General features: G+C 31.5%; 1 protein-coding gene across 5 annotated transcripts in view; it reads right to left on the reverse strand.

Moving 5' to 3' along the window:
• Positions 1-14,891: 14,891 nt before the first annotated feature.
• The window catches only part of LOC130440512 (PRKCA-binding protein), a 39,094-nt gene continuing 29,177 nt past the window's right edge, over positions 14,892-24,808 (reverse strand). For 4 of the 5 annotated variants that reach the window (XM_056773737.1, XM_056773735.1, XM_056773736.1 and 1 more), the window contains 4 exons: positions 20,410-20,574; positions 19,564-19,757; positions 17,227-17,479; positions 14,898-15,249 (listed from right to left, as the gene is read on the reverse strand). In XM_056773737.1, the coding sequence (XP_056629715.1) occupies positions 14,995-15,249; positions 17,227-17,479; positions 19,564-19,757; positions 20,410-20,574 (867 nt within the window). In that variant the 3' untranslated portion in view covers positions 14,898-14,994. Of the gene's footprint in view, positions 15,250-17,226; positions 17,480-19,563; positions 19,758-20,409; positions 20,575-24,808 lie in introns of all 5 variants that reach the window. The other variant, XM_056773738.1, reaches the window with a different exon arrangement.

Below are 24,808 nucleotides of genomic sequence, written 5' to 3' on the forward strand. Positions count from 1 at the left end.
GAAGAAATTGATATTCGATGTGTTCCTAACAATAGTTATTTGTATGCCAAGGATTGAAAGTGCTACTTTGTTGGACGAGCCTGAAAACGAGTCCAAGAGATGGAATCTCTGTAGATGTGTTTGTGATTTCGATACAATTTGTAGATATGTTTGTGTCTTCGATAGAATTTGTTGATGGATTCGTATTTGTGGTTGAAGAAACTCATGCAAAATCATAGAAGTAAAACTGTCAGCTGTCAACATTGAAGTGGCTAGAGTCACATTTGAGGAAATTAAAGTTTTCTACTCCAGAGCGTACCGAAAGTGTTTTGCAATACAGTCACTTTTACTACATGGAACACTTAGAACGCAACTTTCGGTATGTAAATGAATACAGAACGAACAACTTTCAGATGGTGTCGTCTAAAAATAGTAGCTTACGACTAGCGGCTCGCCCTGCAATTTGCCCACTCTTCCAGTAAAAGACCACTTTCGGGAAGTATTACGTACAATTTTTTTTAAACGGGGATTGTTGTACCATAAACTTCATATTATTCAGTCTTACATTTTGAATATCCATTTTATAATAAATGTCATGTTTTCAACTAAACGTCAAAATATGTCAAGTTATTTTATAGTTTCAAATAATACAAAACTCGTTTACTATAGAAACCAATTGACCACTATCTTAGACTAACTATTTTATTATTTATTTTATTAAAGTTAGGTCGGAAAGTAAATAAAAATGAGTCCGGTAAAAGCTTTTACGGGACTATCACAATAATTTTCTAGCAAGTACTAATTTTTAGCCCGTTTTAAAAAATGTATTAACAGTACAACAACAATCTGTTTTAATACACAACGGAAATAAATTCCCAATCCTTCCAAACAGTCACTGAATACAACAACAGAAAATTATGACAGTATCAAAATCTAGGAATCTGTTCCACGAATATAACTGGCATTAAGATTTCAAAATGATAGGAGTTCTAAAGGGATTACAGAACAGGATATACAATGTATCTATGTTATATATGCCTAGGGAATAGCAGAGCTGATACTAAGCACTGTATTCAACGGTAATGGCCTGTAAGAACAAATCTTTTTGTTTGGAAAGAAAAATTTAAGCCGATGGTCGAAGCGGAACGCCACCTCTGCATCTTGGACTAGAGTTGATGAAACAAGTTGTTAAAAACTGAATATGACTTCAGAAGCTTTTGGATAGTAAAGGTTTTTTCCAAAGTTATAAGCTAGAGTTTTTGTTGATCCGCAAATTTTTGGTGATAAAAATTTCATAGTAAAAATAAAAATAATATTTATGGTTCTATCTTTGATAAAAAATTAAAAGCAGACGATTTGAAAAAAATCGTTCAGTGGTCTTCTAAATACAAAATCAAATTTTCTCAAATCTTATAATCATTTGTTTTTCTAATTATAACTTAAAATATCAACATCGTATGCTGTAAGGTCAAAGTCAATTTTTGTGTTGACCCTGTAATTAGTGGAGAGGTAATAAAATGAAGAAGGATGTCTGCGCTAGAAGAAGATGAGTTTATTGTGAACTTTTTGTTTATATTGTATAGAAAAATCAGAACTAATATAACTGTAATTTTTTTTTATTTCTCTGTGGGTGCCGCAGCGGATTGAACTGATGAATCATAGCAGAGAATCTCCATTCAATTACATTTCACGCCAATCTATGAAAAAATGTATAATATGGCAATTAACGTATCAATACGTAATATTTGCACAAACCTGAGAATTTCAAAAAATCACGCACACGTCAAGAATGTTGAGAACATAAAGAAATACTGTATTTTCACATTATTTGTAAAAGATGCATGTTTTTAGAACATTTGTATATATTCGAGTTTATTAATTAGAACAAAGTTTTTGTCAGCTAGATTATAAGCGTTGTCGTAATGTGTTTGTGGCAAAACTAAACACTATTAAATTTCGTTGTTTCCTCAATAAAAAAAAACATTAAATTCATGAATTGAAATTTTTAACTAATTAATTCCCAGACGACCAATATAAAAGTATTAGAATCCACCGAAATATACTTTGTGTTTAATTTTTCCACAATCCCACTACGATAACTATCATATTCAAGTCTATATGCTTAGTAACAATCTTAAGTGAATCAAGTTCGAATAGATCAAGGTGCTAGATATAATCTGTACCATATCTTATTATTTTGATAAAAATTATAACAAAATTAAACTAATAATGTACTGTTACTAACTAATCTAACACAAACGGAATTCATGGTAATTATTAAAAACTACAACAAATACAGAACTCATTAAGGCAAACAACTAGAGCAGAGATATAAGCGTCAACTTGAGAAACAATGTAAAGTAACCTTTGACTAAGAATTAGCATCATCTTTTAAAGTGGATCTTTTAGAAAACAGTTGGTTCGTTCTCCATCTATTCTCCTATACGCAATAAATTGGTATTAAGTTCTTACTTGCTATTTTCTGCACGATTTGAATATCGAATTGAAATATGTGTGTATATACGACGAATGTCTGAAAAGTTTACAATATAACAAAAAAGCATAATCTCCTTTTAAGTCCATACAATTTTTCCAACGATGATCTAAATTTTTTAATCATTCCAAATAATAGTTGCCGTCTTTCAAATTAAAATAGGCGTTTTCGTATGGGGTAACGTACTCGTCTGATGAAAATATCTCTCTTGAAATGAAAACTTTGAGGTTAGAAAAAAGAAAGTTTTTTAGGCCAAATCTAGTAAATACAGGAGGTGCAATTCGTGAGTTTTAGCCATGGCGATTACAGAAGAGTAAGAAGTTGCGTTATTATGATTGAAAAGTACTTTTTTTCTTCGGATACGGTCGCTTTTTGCAATTTCTCCCTCTACCTTATCAAACAATGATGCTTGATACTCTCCTGTTATTATTTTACACTTTCAAAGATTGTCGATGAACACAATCCCTTGACTACCCCAAAAACAGTCGCCACCACTTTTCCGACCTCAGCAGGTTCCCCTTTGAAATCCACTGTCATGACTATGTTGTCGTTTCAGGTCTTTAAAGGTGGATCCAGGTTTCATCTATAGTTATGATTTAACGCAAAAAAGTCGACCTATTTTGCTTAAGCCTCGTCAGTTATGCCCGGGAAATGTTCATTTGATTGCGGTTTGGTTCAAAGTCAAATGCAACACTCAACCCGCATATAGCTTACTCATGTTCGATTCTTTAGCAGTATATTGCAGGTTATTGCAGTTTTTGCCATCCCCTAGTCGTTAGTCAAGCTGATATGGATACATTTGATTTCATTTGCCTCAAATTTCACAGTCATAAACGGTTATGCAGAACTGAACTCCTCTTTAATTCACGTTGGTGTATTGTCTTTCAAAAGCAAATATTTAGAACAGCCCAATACTCGTGTATCCATTACAGAGGATATCTGTTTTGAAGACCTTTCTGAAGCTGCCACTGCGCTGGGCATCGACATAATCTTTATAAATCATCTATAGTGCAATATTTCTATTGTAAAACTAGCTTTTTTTATGAAATTAGCAAGCGTTCAGCTTGACAGAAAGGGATTAGATTTTCGCTAGTGCCAAAGAAGGTAATTTGGATGCCATAAAAACCTTTGTATGCTGCATAATGAGTATACCTAAGTCGAGAGTATGTTTCCTCACATGCAGTTCAAATGGAAGAAGTCTAGAAACCACTGCAGCGATAATAAGAGAGGAACTTCTCATAATTTCAAAGATGGGTTGAACTGCAAGTAGCAAAAAAAATATTAATAGAAAAGGAAGTGCTCCGGATTTCTTTCAACAGGAGCTGGCAACCCTGAAGCTGTCTACTTGTACCAACTAACTTTAACTGGCATTTAAATCTAATGATTAGGAAATCCAAGGCACAACGCTAACTTCTTAAATGAAATTTGACGTATGTTGTCTCGCTGAAACAACAAAACTTTATAACTCTTATTTATATAGGGCAGTAATAGTTATTTGTATGCCAAAGACTGAAAGTGTCACTTTGTTGGACGAATCCAACAAAGTAGTATTTCAGCTGTGGCGTACACAACATTTTTTAGACGACGCATGAGATCCAAAACTTTTCAATTACACTGAGGAAACAAAATAAATAATAGAGAATTATGAACATTTTATTTATTGAACAATATAATATACTTAATGATACTAGAAATGTCAATATTAATTTATAAATTATTTGCAAAAAGTAATGTTGATTGTACCTCTAGTATAATTATTAATATTTATTGGATTGGATGCAGATGGATTATGTATATCTCTACTAGATGTCAACTGTCAACATTGAAATGGCTAGAGTCACATTTAAGGATGTTAGAGTTATCTACTCCAGAGCGTTCCGAAAGTGTTTTGCAGTACGGATCTATCACTGTCCACTACATGGAACACTCAAAACGCAACTTTCTATAAGTAAATGAATACAGAACGAACAACTTTCAGATGGCGTCGTCTAAAAAATGTTAAATGCTTATTATGTAGTCAAATGTTATCACTTCTGGATCCAACACTTTTAATGTCACTGAGTATATTTAAAAAAACATGTATTTATAAAATAAAAACAAGTTAAATCGAATTTTATCAATAAAAATAGCTATATAATCGTGTTTTCATTCTGCTAAGATAAAACAACCATTCCTTTTTAAAATTATTGGAACAAATGAGTCATATATTCAAATACCTTGTAAACAACATTTTATATTGCTTATGATAAATATGCAGATTAAGCTTACCTACTAGACGTGGTAGTAGATTGATTAATGGGTTAGTTGATTGAAATTAGTCGAAGGATTTGATACAAATAGTACGGGTAAAGCCGGTACTACACGATGCGTCCAGTGTTGGTTGGTAGGTGAAGGCTGACCTAAACGCACCTAAAGAATTGAAACCGTGGCAAAAGTGATTAATAGCGTATAGCATGGATGATACTGGCAACTCTGGTTTTTTATACAAAACACGTAGCACGGCAAGAACTGTTGGTTTCAGCTTCATTCCACTATTGGGTACTCCTTTGACGCGGGTCAAAATAACCGATTTTCCAAGGCCAACATTCCAGTGCCAAAGTTGAAAGCAAAACAAGCAATAATTGAATATTTTCTTCAAAACACTTTAATCAGCTTATACACTCACTAACACATTAACACTAAAATATACATACAATAATTTCTCAAATTTGTACTTTTGCATACCGTACTAATATTAATAATGAAAGGGCCTTGTCGATACTAGTTTCCCGGGTAATCCTTTTCCAGTTCCTTTAGTTGCCCCAGCTAATGAAGATTTCTCTTGAATCAACAAATCATTCGGTTTTTCTACTAGTCCAAATTCTAGGATTATCATTCTTACGAAACCGTTAAAAATTATTACGACTATAACTTTAACAATGTAAGTAGAAGTTCTTCTTCCGTCTAATAATAAAAATTGGTCATCGTTATATGATGAGTCTGCTTCTTTGTTATCAACAATAAAATATTGGGTAGCAGAGTTTAAACCAGGTCGTTCGACCTGTGAAGACCAGCATCGCTGTGGTCGACCAAATAAGGTAACGACTCCAAAAATGTTGAAGAAAATGTATAAAGCGGTACTGGATTAACGTCGTCTGAAAGTGCGTGAGTTAACAGACATAACCAAGGATGAAGCATGGGTCTATCATTTTACACCCGAAACAAAAGAACAATCAAAACAATGGACTGAAAAGGGAGACCCAAAAGAGGCAAAAATCGTTCTATCTGCAGGCAAGGTCATGGCGTCGGTTTTTTGGGATGCGCGTGGGATAATTTCCATAGGTTATCTTGAAAAACGAAAAACTACCAACGACGAGTATTATGCGAACTTGTTACAACGTTTCAGCCTCAATTACCTCGCTAATAATCCTGCGCGGTTGATGCAAAAAAATGCTTTAGTTGCATATATGTTTACTTATATTTTGTTGTTTTTTTCTTATAATTTTCAATGGTATTACATAATTTAAACAGTTCTATAATTTTGTTTATAAATTATACGGCTGTTTAATGAGATACTTAAAATGTCGACGATGAAAAATTGATAGTGTTTATTGGATACTTTTATTTTCATTTTGTAAACCTCATACTTCGCAGTAATGTTGTTTTGTGTAATTTGTTAAAAACAAGGAAACTAATCGTTGTTAAGCAACAACTAAATCTTGTTTATGAGTCTAATACATAAATATTAGTCTTTGAATATCCAATTAAGATTAATTCATTTGTGGTAATATAGAATAACGTAAACTTAACATTATCGCACATATTATTTTCATGACTGGATAAATGATATACGATTAATACTATAATTCATGTAATCATTTTGATATTACAGCTAGAATTAATCAAATTAGGATAATTTGCTTATCATTAAATCAGTACTACACACGTCCCCGAATAACTTCCTCAATAAAAAAATAATTCTTCCACCCCTATCTTACTGATACCTGACCCAACGAATTCCAAGTTCAAGTTACCTTCTTTTGGAAATTCAAAGTCTCTTCTCTTTTATAACGTTGTAAATTTCCTTATAGCATCCTATACGATATATCTGGTACACGTTTTAGGAGAAACCAACACACTTACACTAACCCAGGCGAGATTTTTTGAAACGAGTAGAAACTTATTCGGTCTCGGGACAGCTAGACAAGCAGTTCTCGAACGCCTACATCTTTGCGGAGCTACGCTGCTTCTAGAGATTTGTAGATCGTTGATGCACAAGAGAAAGCACATTTTTGACCTCAAACTTAGGAGGTGTGGCCATCGACAATAATCCCTAGATCCGCGACTGTTCTATGCTTAGTCTGAATCTTGTTATCAATATTCTTTGAGGTATCTTGATCCACGACACTTTGAAGAGCTATCAAAGCTTAAAGAGGACACTGTAAACGACCCATTGCTCTATTGCACCATGTTTTGCTCTAAAGCCAAATTGATGATCTGGAATAAGTTTTTTGTTCTCTAGAACTGGTGTTAGTCGAGTTAGAAGTAGCTTTTTGATACCTTCGAAATTATAGGTGGTAAGCTTATATGATGTTAACTCTTCTGGTTTTTTTCCACTTGTTCGTACCATGATGATCTGCGAGACTTTCCATTGAGCGGGATAGTGAACAGTCCTTAAAAGTGCATTGAAGATCTGCTGTAGCATTTTGAGACCTTTACTTGAAAGTTCTTGTAATATTTTACCAGTCACAACATCATACCTTCCTTAGATTTAAGTTTTTCTTAAGTATATTAAGTATATAGACCATTTGCAGAGGATTGCCCAAAAAATCATTAATCTCTTTATAATCCATAGTGGGGTCTGCTTCCTTTGGATCAAATACTTTCCCCAGTTAATTAGCAATAGCATTTTCTATGTCATTCCTTGACCATTTTCTGTTGCTATATCGTACTAGAGGGTAAAATTGTTTTCAGTTTCTCTGTCGCTTTTCCAGAGAGAATAATCAGTGGCTTCAGTGGCAGTTAAAGAGACGATTGTGTATTATGTACATCATAAATCTGTTATAATGGCATTGGACTTCTTTTCTATCAAGCTTTAATATATTCTTTGGCTGTGGCATTATATTCATCATTTTATTGTAGACGGGACTTTAAAATGAATGTTCTAAAATTAACATTATCCGGCTGGTGGTCATGGTTTTAGAGTATAGCCCACAGACTAACGATTTTATTTTTATCTCTACTGCCAGCATATACATTAAAATAATATCTACTTCGGTACAAGTGCACTCAAGTTTTTATTATACAACCTTGAAAGCGACTATAGCTATTTTATATTAGTTTTACCGTAGCCTTATCTAATGACAATACCGATAGTAACACCGAATAAATTGTCTATGAAGACTAAACTAAAAAATTTCTTTTTTTAATAACTTTATTTGAAAATTATTTATAAAGTGAAAGTTGTGTAATTGTAAATAGGAAACTGACAAGAAAAAATGTTTAGCTGCCTTCCTGTTTATTTTACTTTAAGTCTAGATTGCTGTTCGTGGCCTCTTTTTCTATTAACCTGGTTACGTCACGACTATATTTTCAGCTACTTTTTATCAGATTTTTCAGTTTGTTTTCACAAAAAAATATAGCTTATCTGTGCAAATTTCTTTTGATTTATAAACGAATTTAATGTGCGCCAATTAATGAAAGTTAATCATTAGAATGAAGCTTTTAAAAAATGGAAAAAAAGCCGTGGTTTCGAGGGACACAAATACGCACAGGATATCCCCTTGAAAAAAAAAACGCAATGGGAAAAGAATTACAAGTTAAAATAGTAGGAGAAAGTGTAATAAAGTTGGGAAACAGAGTTTGCTTAGTGAAATTAGCAAAAGGAGAGAAGGGAAGAGAAAAGTTAAGACTATTAACCTATAAAAGACTTTACGTCCGATACAATCTATCTCAAAAGGACAGAAAGGTATAAAAACCAATAAGAATTAAAGAAATAATATGAAGATCAGGTATCAAAAGTTATTTATCAATAAAGAATAGAGGAGGATGGAAAAGGGAAGTTGGGAAACGAAATAAAGACATAAATTCAAAATTGACAGCTACAAGTATAAATGGATACATTAATAGATGTAAATTGGACCAGACAATGTAGCAGGATACGAAGGAAATTAGCATAAACATTCTAAAGAAGATAACAAACTGCAAATAAGGGAAAAAACGATAAACTTAGGACAATGGAATGTGAGAATTACATATGTGAAGGGAGCATTGAAACAATATTGCAAAAAACGAAACAAACTGATGAATTCACAACTAAAATCGACAACCATATATTTTTAGTAGCGAAAGAACAGGACTCATATTCCCCAAAGAGGATCCACCAATAGTTTTTAAGGCAATATCAAAAAGGAAGTGCTACCTCCGAATCAATGTAAAAAAGGAGAACTCAACAATTTTGAAAATACAAGTTGCAAGTGAGGATAAGGAAATTAAGGACATAAAAATAGTTATAGCAGACGCTAACGCGGAAATTGACAATGGGGACATGTACACCCCAGTAATTGCAAAACAGAGTGAATGTAAAGAAACGACTGAGAGTGGGAAAAAATTAATTAACTTTGTAGCAGATATGGAACTTGTTGCTAGCATAAAACACAGTGATCCAAAATGAAAAATGAAATGAAAGCAAGATATGCAGAAGAAGAAAATACTAACTCAAGTAAAGAGCTTCAATATAATAAACAACGAATAAAAACCATAAAGAAAGAGGCTGCTAAAATAATACTAAGGACTGCAAAACATAAAAAGAGCAAAAGTTGTGATGAATAATGTGGGGAAGAAAACATGCTTGCTTGCATAAAGTATTGTCAGCCTGCTGACGATGATTAATATAAATGTAGCTTATTTTTTGAAACATGTTCCTAGATATTAGTATTTTGTTTATTTTTCCTGTCTGTTTGTTTCCTCGAGTTAACTTTACGTCTATGTATTCTTTCTCGACGCTATTTCTTTGTCAATTGTTACAAGGTAGACTTAATTGCGTGTGTAATTCTACTCTAAGATTTCTCTTTGTTTCATGAAACGCGTCATTTTCATGAACCCGGAATTCAATAGATGCATTCATAAAATCTACATCATTGAAATTCAATAACATGATTAAGTGAGTAGTTTCTAAATTAAAAATCAATATTTATTTTCAACCATTATAATTTCTTTTTAAATTCAATTAGACGCAAAAATAATTATATAATTCTTAATTTGTCGAATATTATTTTTTTAAATTAATAGGTAGTCACATAAAATTGTTATTTCGTCTTTAATTACCTCATTGAATGGAAAATTTTACTAGTTATTAGTCACTATGTACCACGAAAATATCTTGAATAAAAGAGTAAACAAATTTATTTTCCTCTTCTATTTCGATCAATTACTCGTGTCGAAAAATTTAAATAGTTTAAGTATTGACATATATTGACATATTATCTTATATTGTATACCTAGAATTGCATTTCTTGAAAATAAGTTCACTGTGTGTTTACTTTTGAATAGATTTCCGATATTTTTGTTATCAATCAATTCCGTAAACACACTGTTACTAATTAAATTGATTATTCTCAAAACTCCTCATAAAGTTATGCCTATGATGACGATGTCACTATTAACGCAATCTTTCCTTCTTTGTATCTATAAACCGTCCACAATCAAAAGTAAGTAAATACAGCAACAAAATTTACCAACACGATGGTTATATCTACTACATTTGATAATTAAGTAAAACATATTTTTGCAACTAAACTTCATTGAAAATTTTGAAATTTTGGTAATTTGGTAATATATTTACTCTTTTACTATTATTTTATACATTACAACCACATTTTAATAAATTTAACTTTGTAAATTAGTATCTATGATATTGAATCCTAACTTTACTCCATAACGGATTTTTCAGATAATATATTATCAAAAAGTAAAACTTGTATATGACAGACTTTCCTTTATATTTCTGTACTTATATGTCCACAATATTTTCAATTTTTTCTTCTTCTGTATCTATTATCATATTATGAAAATTTCATTTTTATTGTGTATTTCAGATGAAGTGTGATTTCAAATATATTTTCCGCTCATATTCTTCTAAATATGATATCAACAAGAAAGTTCAACTTCTTTGATGTCCGTGTGGGGTTTGGAGCGCCACATCTCAATTGGTGAGTGTTTAACAGCTGCTTGTTTAGGACAATTATTTCTATGATAGAAAAATGATTTTTCTCGAAATTTTGTATTTCCAGTGGAATTACGGCTACGGAATCGTTAAAAATGTAGCAGAACGTATTAACTAAAGGTCGTGAGGTCATCATCCTCCTCCATTAAGTACGAGAACATCAAATAAATTGACTAGGCTCTTAATACCTTTTATAAATCGATTCTGCATATTTGATCAATGATTTGGATATGAAACGCTTCTATACTCCTACCAAAAGACCTGAATGTTTTTTTGGACAAGCAATTCTTGGTTTTTTTAACACGTTAATGCGACGTCATATTCCAGTATGGTTGTGACTGATTTTTTGTTCAAACATAAAACAAAAGTCATCACTCAGACAGTATATTCGCGATTTGGTTCCCTCTGACTCCTTTGTCTTCTCCAAACTGGAAAATCTCGCCATTAGACAGTTATTCGAGGAACATACATACGCACGGCACTCATGAAAAATAATGCTGGAAAGCGTATGTATACAATTTCTTTGAAACATTCTTACCAGACAGTCTGTGATAAGCAGTGGCGTCGTTTGGTGAGATCCATTTAATTAATAAAGCTGTGTTGAACATGCTATCAAAGAAAATGAGTATGTGGTATCAACCTCTTTACAATCCTTCATAATTCAATCGTATGATGACTCAGACGATTCTGACTACCATGATTATTTATGAAGATACTTAGGAATTGATGTTTTTCATTTGTTGTCTTTGCAAAGAAATCATTTTTCTTTTTTATGGTCTTTGCTTTGGAATTTCGTTTTCCAGAAAAAAAAACGAATGAGGCACAAAAAGGGCTCAGTTCACGTCTGATACCCTGTTTTAACCAAACGCCCTTACAGACATGTACATATTACTCGTCTATTGTCGTTTTATACTTTAATATTCATTGTAGGAGGTTAACGAGGTATAAGAATGATAAGTTCGAAGTAGAACTACAAGTTATAATGATTAGATTGTCTTTTAACGAATACTTTCACGCATATAAAATGAGGTATCTACACTTTTGGTAGATCAAACAAAAGTGTCGGCAAGTGCTTCGCACTAGTTTTTATAATCTGCAATTGATATTTCAAGAACTATAACTATTTAAGTGACATTATTAGAGATAAGATTTTCAAGTTTTTAGCATCAAAAGCAGAGTGAAAGATATTTTCTAATTTTTTGATTTATTTGAAGTACGATATATTGTTATGTATTACGATGTGTTTTTCTGTTAAAATATTGTTAAAACTTCTATAAATATTAATTCTAAAAATCTTGTTTACAAAATTATTTAAGAGGTCTGAATCGATATTAACCCATTGCGACTTAAATATTTGTACCTATTCTAATTTTTTCAACCTTGACATTTACAAATTTTCAATAAGCGGCGTCAACAGGTTTGTATAAGTGAGAAAAAAAAACAGGAAATAAAACTATTACGAATTCGTACAAGTGTCATAAAAATTTTTATTCGAATGATTTCACTCAAAACAACCTTCAAGGAACAATTAATTTTGGATTGATTTTCATACTCATAAATGTTTTTTAACGGGGTCGTTCAGCAGCAATTTGGTGCACGTGCACCGAAAAGTCTAGTCATTGTGAAACTTTTTATCAAGTAGGTACTGAGCCATGTAAAATATTTGTTAGCATGCGTTAAATTAGTGATTTAATTTTTTATAAATGGAACAAAATGGATATTTTTATCAATTCTCCAGCAATTTCTTCAATACCTTATATTGAGAAAAAGGTGTATTTGATAGTCGAAATTGAAATTACTTTATTGAAGTTTGAAAAAAAATTATTTATCAAGAAAAAAAAATTTAAATAAATAAAGTGGTTTTAATAATCTGACTACTAATCCCGGATGGCAAACTATTAAGAACCCAGTAATTTAATACGTTGATGGAACTTCAAGTGTCTAAGGGACACTAGGGATCACTGAACTGTGACATTGGTTCCCATTAGGAACGGTCCATGTACTTTAAATCTCAACGAATATAATAATAACTAGAAATTAGGTAGGAAAATTTATGTTTCTTCACAATTAGGTAATCTTAGAGGATTCGTTAATGAAGGGTAAAATAAGGGACACTTTTATATATATATATATATATATATATATATATATATATTTATATATACGATTAACATCCCATCAGGAGTGGTGAGATAATTCCGAATCATTTGCGCACAATGCGCACTAAACTGATTGGGAATTCGACTTCAGGTTCTAAACTTAGGGATTTTCCCCGCAAATTTAGGGCAAAATCGTCATTTGACATACCGTGAGATTGAGGCATACTTGGGCATTAGTTCCACTTGCATATATTCAATATTGTATGAGCTATCAAAAAGATTTGTTCGTGTTGATTATTTCAAGACGATCAGATGCAACAAAAGTTTTCCGCTCGCGACTAACTTCGAAGCAAATAGGCCAATTCAGAATTTCTTTGTCAGAAGTGTTCAAAAAAATTGAGAAAACAAATCGCAGAATTTTCCACCACGACAATGCGAGCTTTCATACACCAGTTCAAACAAAAACGTTTTTGAACATTTAAAACATCGAATTGATGTGTCATGAAACCTAATGATTTCTTCTCATTCCCGCAGATCAAAAATAAATTGCGAAGTCAAAGTTTTTCTACACATGAAGAAGCGGTTGTTGTTGTTGTTCAAATCACTTGTATCTAAATCGGAATAGAAAAAGTGCTTTTAAAGTTTGTTCAAAAGTGAATTGTTCTGAATGGAGAATGTTTTGAAAAACAAGAAAGCCATATCTAATTATAATTATTTATCTTCAAACTTATGTAGCAACTCTTGTATTAAATGGTGGTGTTCAACTGATTGATTTGCCAGAAAAACGTTTTTTTTTTTGTCAAATTACCAGCACGGAAAATGTGCTAGATAGGTAGTTGGCATTAACAAATTTGATAGTATGGTCAGACAATTGTAATTTTTTTCAAATTAGAAAACCCTCATCTTTATACAGAGTCATTGCTTCAAAAGTTATTCGGGAACAATTTTAGTGAATGCAGAAGATACATTAATAGAAAAGCGCCATGGATGTTGGTAAATAAGTGCCTTGGCAGAAGATCAGAGTTTCCACTGAAAATAAAATTAACGTTTCTCATAGAATCGTCGCTTCTATTGAAAAACCAGTCGAACTCTGAACTGAAATGGAGTCAGGAAATTAATATAACGGAGAAAGAATTTACTGAAGAGCATGAATGTGGGGAAAGTACATTCCTCACTTTTGTTTTTCCACATTCGTGAAAATAATTGAACTTTCCTAACTTTTGCATTATCAACTACTTCGTCCAATCTATTAACTAATTCAATTAAAGAAAAACAAGTCATATCAATCAATCGAATAATCTGAAGGGTCCACATTGAGTTGAAAGTCAATGCCAATTTGACAATCCTGGCATCTATGGTTAGTAGAGTTATTTTCTTATTAAAAAATTGAACTTTACCTCAGTCAAGCTGAATAATCATTCATATCTGTATTTATTAGCGCTGGAAAATTATTCCTCAAATATCAATTTATTATATAAAATGACTACTCATAATTCAAATAAAAACACACAATTTATAGGCATTGGAAGTACCACCGAATCAAAGCTGAGTCTGGAATGTTGGAGGACAATCATTGAGCTAGCTGAAGATCGGGCTGGTTTTGATCGCTGGATATGAGAGAGTCGCGGGCAATAATATATCCAAAGAACTGGCTAACCTTTGGCTAACCACACTTCTATCTGGGTATCTGGGTCCAAATTTGCAGTGGTTTAAGAATATTTTAAATTGTGGAAAAGGAAAAAAACAAATATGCATGGATGCAGTTATAAGGCTGAAACAAGGCGAAACTTTCATAAGTGAGACAAACCTCTCAGACTGTGCATCAGAATACTGCGGCAAAATAGAGGCGAGTTAACGATAAACAGCCAGCGCAACTATAATCACAGGAAAGAAAATCGTAGAAATTATCTAGTGGAAGAACCTTGCTTCAAGTCAAGGACACCTCGATTTGTATTCTCAGTTTTAGTACGAATTTTAAGGAAAAATATATTTTATGCAGGACATCACTTCTACTTATTATCTTTGCATTACTATGGTTCAAGTTATCCATGAGCTTCCATATTTTTCTATTATTTAAAATTGGGGCAACTGTTTTTATTAGAAATGAGACATATAATGGTTTAGTTAAATATATTTATTAATTTGAATTTTTTGCAATCAAAATAATATAAAAAACTATTATTAATATATAATTATAATTTTTCTAGATTTCAATAAAATTAATCTAATCCTGATAGTAGTGGTTTATGTTGGGGACTGTCTAAGCATAAAGAAGATAACAATGCCCAATTGTCCATATCGTCATAGTTCGGTTCATTTTGAATATCATTGGGAAGATCGGGCAAAAGAAGATCGGAATGATTGTTGTGATCATTTTTCTCGATAGGTTTTGAAAGATCCGATATCAATTGATCATTGTTCATGTTCAATATTTCTTCAGCTTCTTCTACTTCTCTATAATCTTCTTCATTCTCCTGAAATAAATTAATAACCACATAAATGTTATTGGCAATGTATAATAAGTAAATTCGACAGAAGGATACAAGAACTTTAGCACAGTAAAACATTGTTTAATAGGTTCCTAAGTAATATATATATAAAATTCAGTTTTTATACTATAACTGAATAATAGTATATTAAAGTTTAGGCCCGTCTGGCAGGGGGTAGTAACCGTAATAAATATCATATGGATATGGATAAGGTGATTCGTAAAGTTCTTATGAAGAAAATATAGAAAATTGGATTATTTTCGTTGTTCTAGGGGCAACCAAAATCAGTCTGATACTTAATTATTGTCTTACGTCGTATATAAAATGAAGAAACCTCTGGTGTGTGAAAAGGTTACATAATTTAACCTCAATTAGTGCGTCAAATAGGCAACTCACTGAATTCAGAATCGTGATACATTTCTCATAAAATCACAAGTAGAACGTTTTCAGATTCAACCAATTCATAAATTTGAAGTTCCCTCGGGATTGACGACTACCGCCGGCATCATTTGCCATAATAGAACGGGTACATACTATAAAAAAATTACCTGGTCCGTACCCTGGACTGCAAATACGAGGTTCACCATGAATTCATTTCAAAAGGGTACAACTTAAGTATTTTGAGAAAGAATTAGTCCTAAACGATTGAATTTGTGGAAAAACATTCATGGATTATTCACCACGATAATGGGCGTTCAAATTCCTGCAAGATTGCGACTGATTTTTTGGCCAAACAAGAGATTCATCGCTCAGTCATTAATTTTGGCTTCCTCTTTTCGAAACTCAAAATACGTTTTCGGGTAATGTGCTATAAAAAGTAATTTGTTGAAGGTATTCCCAGCCGAGGCTTACAAGTATATGAAAAATTGGATTCCGAGTTGGCATATTCGGATACGATCTTTTTAACTAAAATATTTTCAAAGATGGCCTACTTTCGGTTCTACCGGAAGTCGACTGTAACTTTGTCATTTTAAATAGAATACCCTATATATTAATACATTTTTGAAATTTACGTAAAATTTTAGTATACTTTTGTCAAAAAACCATTTTCGAAAAATACATACTCTTTGAGTTATTATTTTTTTTGTAAAATATTTGACCGTTGCAGACCCTTATTTGACCTAATAAGGATACCCTGGAAGATATGAAAATGGTTTCTATGCGGTTGCTTTTAGCAAGGTCAGAGATATTTGAATCTATGTTGAAAAATTTGTCATTTTATACAGGGTGTATATAAAAAGTGGAACCACCCGATTTTTTCTATTTCAATGCATTCAGGGGTAAAAAATAAGGCAAGTTCATGTATACTTTCCTATACCTAAACCTTAACGTTATACAGATATTGATTGTTTTCTCTAAATTTTTAGATATGCAGGTGTGGTTTAAATTTTATTTTGACCGGTTGATACAAGCACTAGGAAATAAAAAAGTATTTTTCTTCATCTTTCAATGTCTGTAAAAAAATCAAATCAAATTGTATTTACTAATCCTTATTTTTTACCCCTGAATTCATTAAAAAAATGAAGAAATTTGATATTTATGAAGTTAAGCTTTGAACACTTTTTATACACACCCTGTATAAAATCAAACATTTTTAAGTACAGATTAAAATATGTCTAGCCTTGCTAAAAGCAACTAAACATAAACCATTCTCATATCTCTGAGGTTATCCTCGTAAAAAAATAATTTATAAGCAACGGTCTCCAAGGGTCAAATTTTTTACAAAAAAATTTATAACTCAAAAAGTATTAATTGTTCGAAAGAAGTTTTTAAAAATACCATATCCGAAAACCCAAACGTAGAAATTTTCATGATTTTACTATATGTATTTTACCATATACAGATAGTTTTATCTCGTCTTGTGACACCCTGTATAACAGATTCTTAGCTTGTGGATTTTCAAATTTTTTCCAAATACAGATAAGTTATAAGAAATGTGATCAATGTTCATCATTAACTTACCTGTGGTAATGGAGTTGTCGATTTATATTGGAAGGCAGTATTAGTTAAATCCACTTCTACGGGAAACAAAGCTGGTCCTTCGAAAAGTTGCAATGTTTTAGTATGTAGTTCTGCTAGGCCGTTAATTATTTTAACCAAATGACCGCCTAGAGATTGTATATGTTTGTTGTCTAGCAATTCCATTTTTACCAATACATCTGCTCTCAATTTCGCAAACCTACTTCGTGCTAATTGACGACATCGAAGAATCAATCTACAAATTACGTAATAATATGATTCAAGAGAACTCGTAGCAGACATTCGGTTGTAATAGCGCTGGAATACGAATAGAAATGCCCATACTAGAAGATATATGTTTAAAGCATTTGTTTTATAATTTTGTTTTAGTATTTTCTTTCCGTGTAAACAGTAGAAACTTGATTATCCGGCTCTCAGTTATACGGATTCGCGATTATCCGGACTATCAACTGCGACCAATTAAAGTAATTAAGTAATATTGCGCCAAGCTACAAAATGTTTAACATATATACTAAGAATCCAATGTATGCAAGCATGAACCAGTCGGAACTGGTATTATCCCGCCCGCGCCCCACGGGATCGCAGCCCCACGCGTTTCGTTATTGATTTAGTTAGTTACTTCGCTCTGATGTACGTGTCGCGTTTAAATATTTGAAAATGTCAAAGCGTAAGAGAGTGGTGTTATCGCTTAACCTGCACAGTGCCATAATGAAAACACAAATATTGATGTCTTTTGGCCAAAGTTTTTTTTATTGTATTACTTCATTTTTAGTCAAATAATAATAAAAATATTGAATACAGTGAAATATTCAAGTTATTTTCCAAAAGAACGACCTTTTTCGTCGTCGGATTGCACGACCTCAAGCGTCTGATATATTTTATAAGCTGACACGTATTCTTGTTGATTTCTGTGTTGTTTGGCGCCTTGGCTGCTTAGTATTTGTTCTGACTTTGGTGGAATTCACGTCGTTTACGTGTCTTGCTAGCGATTGCAGCTTAGGATTTATACCGACTCTCTATATTGACATGATTTGGATTCTGTATTATGTTTAGAATGGGAAGTTACGAGGAAGAGCAGGGAAGTTGAAAAAATTATGTTATAAGATGTTTTATCAGCTAGTGACGACGATTTTTCGCCCGATGTGAGTGAATATGAACCATCGGATAGTGATTTATCTAGTTCAAAAGAGGATCCCGAAAGGACAAGGAAGAAAATTAGACTTTCTATTTCACCGAAAGTTGCAGTTCAAACAGTGAGTTTGAAAACTTTGAAAACTTCAGCAAAACGTGTAGTTATTCCAGAAGTATCCAGTTCCGCTTCTAAATTCTCAATCACTCCCGCCGTCAGCTGACACTGACAATTTAGATCATATTATAGAAGAAGTTATACGAAAAAATTTTAACTGAAGAAAATGCAGACGAAGGAGAAGGACCGACAAATTGTTAGAGAGAGAAATTGGAAAAATTAAAATCAAATCTTTGCCTCCTAATGATACAACTAATGGAACGAAGTATTATAGAAAACAACTTTTACGTAGATTGTTATCTGTTGATGAGGATGATGTAGAGGTCGTTTTATCATTTTTTAAGGGAATAAATATAAAGTTAGTTAGTAGATTTGATTGAAAGGAAAACTTAAAACAAGCCTTTGAATAGAGTACTTAATCGGAAGAATGAAAATTCAATAACCAATACGGATGATTTTATTTTGGAGGATTTGATTTGGTTAATATTAAAGATACAAATATGCCAGGATTGTAATTATGATGATTTCAAAATGGGTCACTTGTGACAGTGATGATCAAGGCTTTCAGATTATGTCGTATGATGAAATCGTAGAAAACATATTGCAGATAAATGAGCAACAGGAGATACAAGAAGATGACACAGAAGAAAATCTAAACGTGGAAAATGATGTAGGACCATCTCTTGATGAAGCACTTCAGGCTCTGGAAACAGTTTTTAAATTGTTTGAAAAACAAACAGAGAGTGATACTACAGCTGAAATGAATTCGTAATATAACATCAATGGAGAGAAAAACTAGTTAACGTCAAATGTCAATTACCAAATATTTTAAACCAAATTAAACTTATTATCAAATTATTACTATTTTTTATTAATAATATTATTACTTATTGATTAATATTACTATTATTATACTTATTTTATTTCACAAAACCTGTTTTTCTTCATACATTCGATTATCCGAAATTAGTCCAGTTAATCGAGTTTCGACTGTACAATTTTTTGACTTTGTTTCTTAGTACTTTCATCAAAATTGTGTATTACAATAATTAAAATAATTCATAATCCCTCACCTATATTCGTAATTTCCAGTTTCCACTCTATATAACGGTTCTTGTAAAGCTGCATAACTACATTCTTCGTCGTCCATTTCTTTTACTTTCAAGCAATACGCCAAATATTCAAATTTGGCATCTGCGTATTTTTTAACTGTGAGTCTTGTATCTGGAATGGCTTTGTACAAATATGTTCCGACATCTGATAGTACCTGCAACAATTCTATCGTCATATTTTTTATAATTATTATAAAAAAAGATAATTTTAAGATATGGGTACTTTGACATCGTAGCGAATCGTCTTTTAAGATCATATTTCCAAGATTACATTAAGAAGGTCTTCAAAATAGATGTTTACAATTGACCAGTTTTTACTATTCGTCAAAATCCTGAGAAAAATACAGGACACCACGTTATAGTATGAAAAATATTAGTCAACTTTAACCAGGACAACTTCCCTGGGCAGCAAATAAAATTATGCAAAGTAAAGCGACAAATCAAGATTGAATGATTGGATTGTTGATTACCTCTTTACATATCTTGATAACTAAGAAATGTTGAAAATATATATATCAACAAATAGGTATAAAATCGAAAGGTGTACTGACTTGTTGGCAGAATAAGTCTATGAAAAATACTGAAGAAGATCCTTATAAGAGTATGATACAGGTAATAGAAACCAATTACTTATATACGCAAATATGTGATCTGAGGACCTAAAAGTATAAGTATCATATGCAGAAAATGTCGATAGACAATTGATTATTATTTTTTTATCGGAATAGCTAAGTGAATATCACAAAATAAGAAGTAGTTAAATTCTCTTAAATGGTGAAGAATCAAAAGATGTTACATGATACGTACCGGTTTCACTTTCTTAACCATCTCTAAACCAACTTTTTCGATGTTTCTATGCTGTTCTCCAAATAATCTGAATGCTTCACTAGCACGAGCTTGAGGCTCCCTTACGGCTATACCCGAAAATACATCACCCATAGCTTTAATGGCCTGCTGTAAATCCATTTGAGCCTGAAAATATAATAAGGTTACTTAGAGGCTTAGAAAAAAGAACAAGGTTTTTCTTTCAGTTCTTATAATCACAAGAATTCAATTAAAGGTGTCCCAATTACTTTTGTTTCTTGTAGAATTAGTGTGGTTTTTATGTGGTGGATATATATATATATATATATATATATATATATATATATATATATATATATATATATATATATATATATCGTGTGGTGTTGGGAGGTATTTTCCTCTTATCCTTGTACGAATTTCCACCATTTTTTTTGCTTTTTCTTGTGTATCATTTCTCTCTTTAAAGAATTTTGCAATTGTCTTGCCCCTGCCATACTTGTTCTACTTCTCTCGTATTCTTTATTCTGTGGAAGTGCTCCACCAGCCTCCATTCTTTTTTATAAAATCCAATATAAGCTCTACTTTTAACACAGCTCTTACTGTCTCGTTTCTAATACGATCATTCCTGGTTATCCCTTTCACTCGTCTTAGATATTTCATCTCCGTTGCCTGTATCTTACTCTGCTGTCTGTCGTTTATGACCCATGTCTCGCACCCGAATGTGAGTATAGATCTGTATATGGAGTGCTACACTTTCATTTTTGTTGTCCTAGATATTTCCTTTCTGTTGATAAATTTGTTATTCATTGTATAATAACATTTAATGACTTTATCAATTCGTGAAATGATTTCTAATTCCTGCCTGCCAGTATAGTCAATTATAACCCCTAAAATGTGGTGGAAATAATCATTATTAATACTCATCAAAACTCAAACTCTTCAGAAATTTATTCTTCTGTAGATTGCATGTGGAATTGGAAAAAATACGTATTCATATTATAAGATTTATAGCTATGTCAGTGAAACAAACACTTTTAGTTTATCCACGACTGTTGTATAATGTAATAATTATACGTCTACTTGACGACCTTAATAATACACAGATGTCAGATGCTTTCTTGATTTAGTTATATTAGTTATATTGCTTCTAAGCAACAAATAGGTTTTCAAAATTTTAGCATGTGAAGCAATACTAAATATTTTCAATTTAGTTTTGTACACATAATAAAAAACAATTTCCCAGACCGAATTCGAGGAGGAGGCATGAAATATTCATAATGAGCTGTCAGCGACATGAATGTGTTTGACGTCTATCTGTTTCTTAACGTACCATGGTTTGTGAAAAATTTATAAATTGAAATTGCTTTTGAATCAAAATAAATTTGACTTTATTTTGTGTTCAGATTTCTCAGTGTTTAATATTTTACGTAAAACTAAAAATGGATATAAAAAACGAAAGTAACTGTTCTTTCACACCACCAGAAATTAGAGAAGCCCCTGAAGTTGCTAAATCAAATTTATTGCCGGAAAGGAAAAGGAAAGTATATAATATGGTGTATTCATTTTCAACTGGTAACAGGGGTTATTAATAACTATGAATAAATACTGTTTAGATAATAGTCGTAGATAAAGTATGGTATTCTACTCGCATATAATGAGTTATTATTCACTAGGTGTTTCATTCCACTAGCCAGCACTCGTGGCAGTAAACTTCCCCTCGTGAATAATAACTTCCATTATACACTCGTGAATAAAGTATTATTATAATAGAAACTATATATAAAAAAATTTAGAAATGATCAGAGAAAAGCTTATACCCAATAAGAATCAAATATTCGTATTAGTGAATATTAGAATATTCAAAGATTCCATTCCATACTAGTTTTGATATTCTTTATATACACATTTTGTTTACAAAGCTAACAGTGAAGAAATTCGTTGTACTTATAGAAATAAAACACGAGGTTAATAGTAGAGATAAAGAATAGGGACAAGGTTGATGTACTCGTTGCTTGATACCTATGGTAGCGGAGACCATGAAAATAAATGGGGATTTACTCGTACTTTTGCATGGACAGTTATTGATAGGTAGTATAGTTCTTCAAATATCAATTTCAGAAGACAGTTATGCAAACAAATGCAAACAAAATCCAGCAACAAACAAAAATCAAACATGTAACAAACCGTCAGTCCACGTGGACCCATTATCTCAATTGTTTACCAATGAAAACATCAAATCGTAAGCATCAATGCATTTCTATTAGCCATAGCTGTAGGAAGGCGTATATATACAATTTCTTCGAAATATTCCTATCAGAGAGTCTGCGATAAGCAGTGGCGTCGTTTTGTGAGATTCATTTAACACAGCAACTTATTTTAAATATATTATAATGTTTAAAAGAGGAAAATATCATAATAAGAATTGCCGAATTAACTAGGGTGAATAAATTTTCCATTTATCGAGTAGTCACGAAAGAGGTTGCTGTGGATTATGCACAAAACCGAAAAAAATGTGAAGAAGAACTGAAATCAGTTGACAAAGCTAGTCAAGATTTTATACATAGGGCAATTTATAGTTTATGTAAAGGGAACAGTATAAAAAGATCTCAGTTCACGTCTGGTACCCTGTTTAAGCCAAACTCCCTTACGGGCAGAAACATTTTACTCGTCTATCTATTTTTTTAATTTGATATAGTTATAGCAAGTTAACGAGGTATAATAATGGCTACAATTTAGTGAAATTGTAAAAATAACGGCTTACAATGCCGTCCAATATAAAATGATTCGATTGCCTTTTAATGAATACTTTCTCGCATAAGGTAGATCAAACAACATTGTCGGCAAGGGTTTTTACAATCTGCAATTGATATTGGAAGATCTATATCTATATCTTACTACTCTAGTCAACAAGTTCGAAAATGTGAAATGTAGAAATAAAGGTCCTAAAAATATAAGCGATCGGAAACACCTCTAGAAAAATATATCTGAAGGGCTTTGGTGTGAAAAAAATTCAAATTGTTATTAACAAAAAAAGGAAAAAAAAATGGTATCTAATTTTTCGTTAATAACTCAAAAAATACTAATATTTGAGAAATTTTGAAGCAAGCTCGTTAAAGAGAAAGAAATATCCGACAAAAAAGTTTTGATTCCCGGAACTCTATCTCACATTTGCATTTTTGTATGTACTATTGGTAAATATTTGTTCATAACAAATTATTAAGCTAATAACAATTAAATAATCAATAAATTTTTTTTGCCAATCTATTTAAAGGTGTAAATTATGATTCTTAGAAGCAAAATTATTTCTTAACTATTTATTTAAACAATAGATAAAAAATCTAATAAAGAATTAAAAATTAAAATTACGAAAAAATTTTTTCCAAGAAATCAGGTTTTTCAGTGGATAACAAAATAGTAAAAAAAAATCTCAAAAATTATCAATTTATGTGTGTTTAAAACCATTTTAAAAACAAACTAAGAAAAAAATTCATTACCCATGTAAGTTATTGCCATTGTTCATTGGCATAGCTAAATCTTAGTTGAAAAAAATTCATCAACATTATTTAGGTATTTAATTAACAAATTAATAATCTTTTATGGAAATTTATCGCAAGATCTTATGAAGTATGTATATCAAAAGGGCTCCACAAAGTTTCAAATTCATAGGCCAATTCACAGGCCAATTATTTATACATTTTATTCCATTATTTAGGTCAACGGATATTGGCAAAAAATTTGTTGGTTAACAATTGAATAATAGGAATTAAACTATTTTTTTCTACAGGAATCGATTTTTTCAAATGTTAAGAAGATAGTAGAATTTTCTCAAATTTTGAAAATGACATTTTATGTTATAAAAAAGTTATTTTTTCCTATATTAATATTTTCCGAGTTATTAATGAAAAACGAAATACTTTATTCATCTTATATTGTTAATAATATTTGTCAATTTTTTACCTGCACCAGAATCCTTCAAAAACATTTTTCTGGAGTTGATTTTGAATCGAATGAGGTATAGATAATATTTTCAGGATATTTATCTCTATTTTTCACATTTTTGAACTTGTTAATTATAATATACGTAATTTTAATAATGTACGTATCTGATCGAAAATGAATCGATGTAGCAAGTTCAAACTATGTGTAAAGATTCAGTTCTACAACGACTCAACATCCTTTCAGCTCAGATTTTAATACAGTTAAGCATAATTTACAACGTTACATTTACTTGCTTTATAAACTATTCACTTTTATTCTCAAGTAAATATTTAACTAAACCAATAATCCAACTAAAAAATTTTGCCAAAAATATGTATATTCCTTATCTTCTGAAATTGTTGAAGTACTAAAAGAATTTTGATATATGTTTTTTTTTCTTAGAACCCTTCAAATTCACTTT

The sequence above is a fragment of the Diorhabda sublineata genome, chromosome 2, assembly GCF_026230105.1.
Source record: "Diorhabda sublineata isolate icDioSubl1.1 chromosome 2, icDioSubl1.1, whole genome shotgun sequence".
NCBI lineage: Eukaryota > Metazoa > Arthropoda > Insecta > Coleoptera > Chrysomelidae > Diorhabda > Diorhabda sublineata.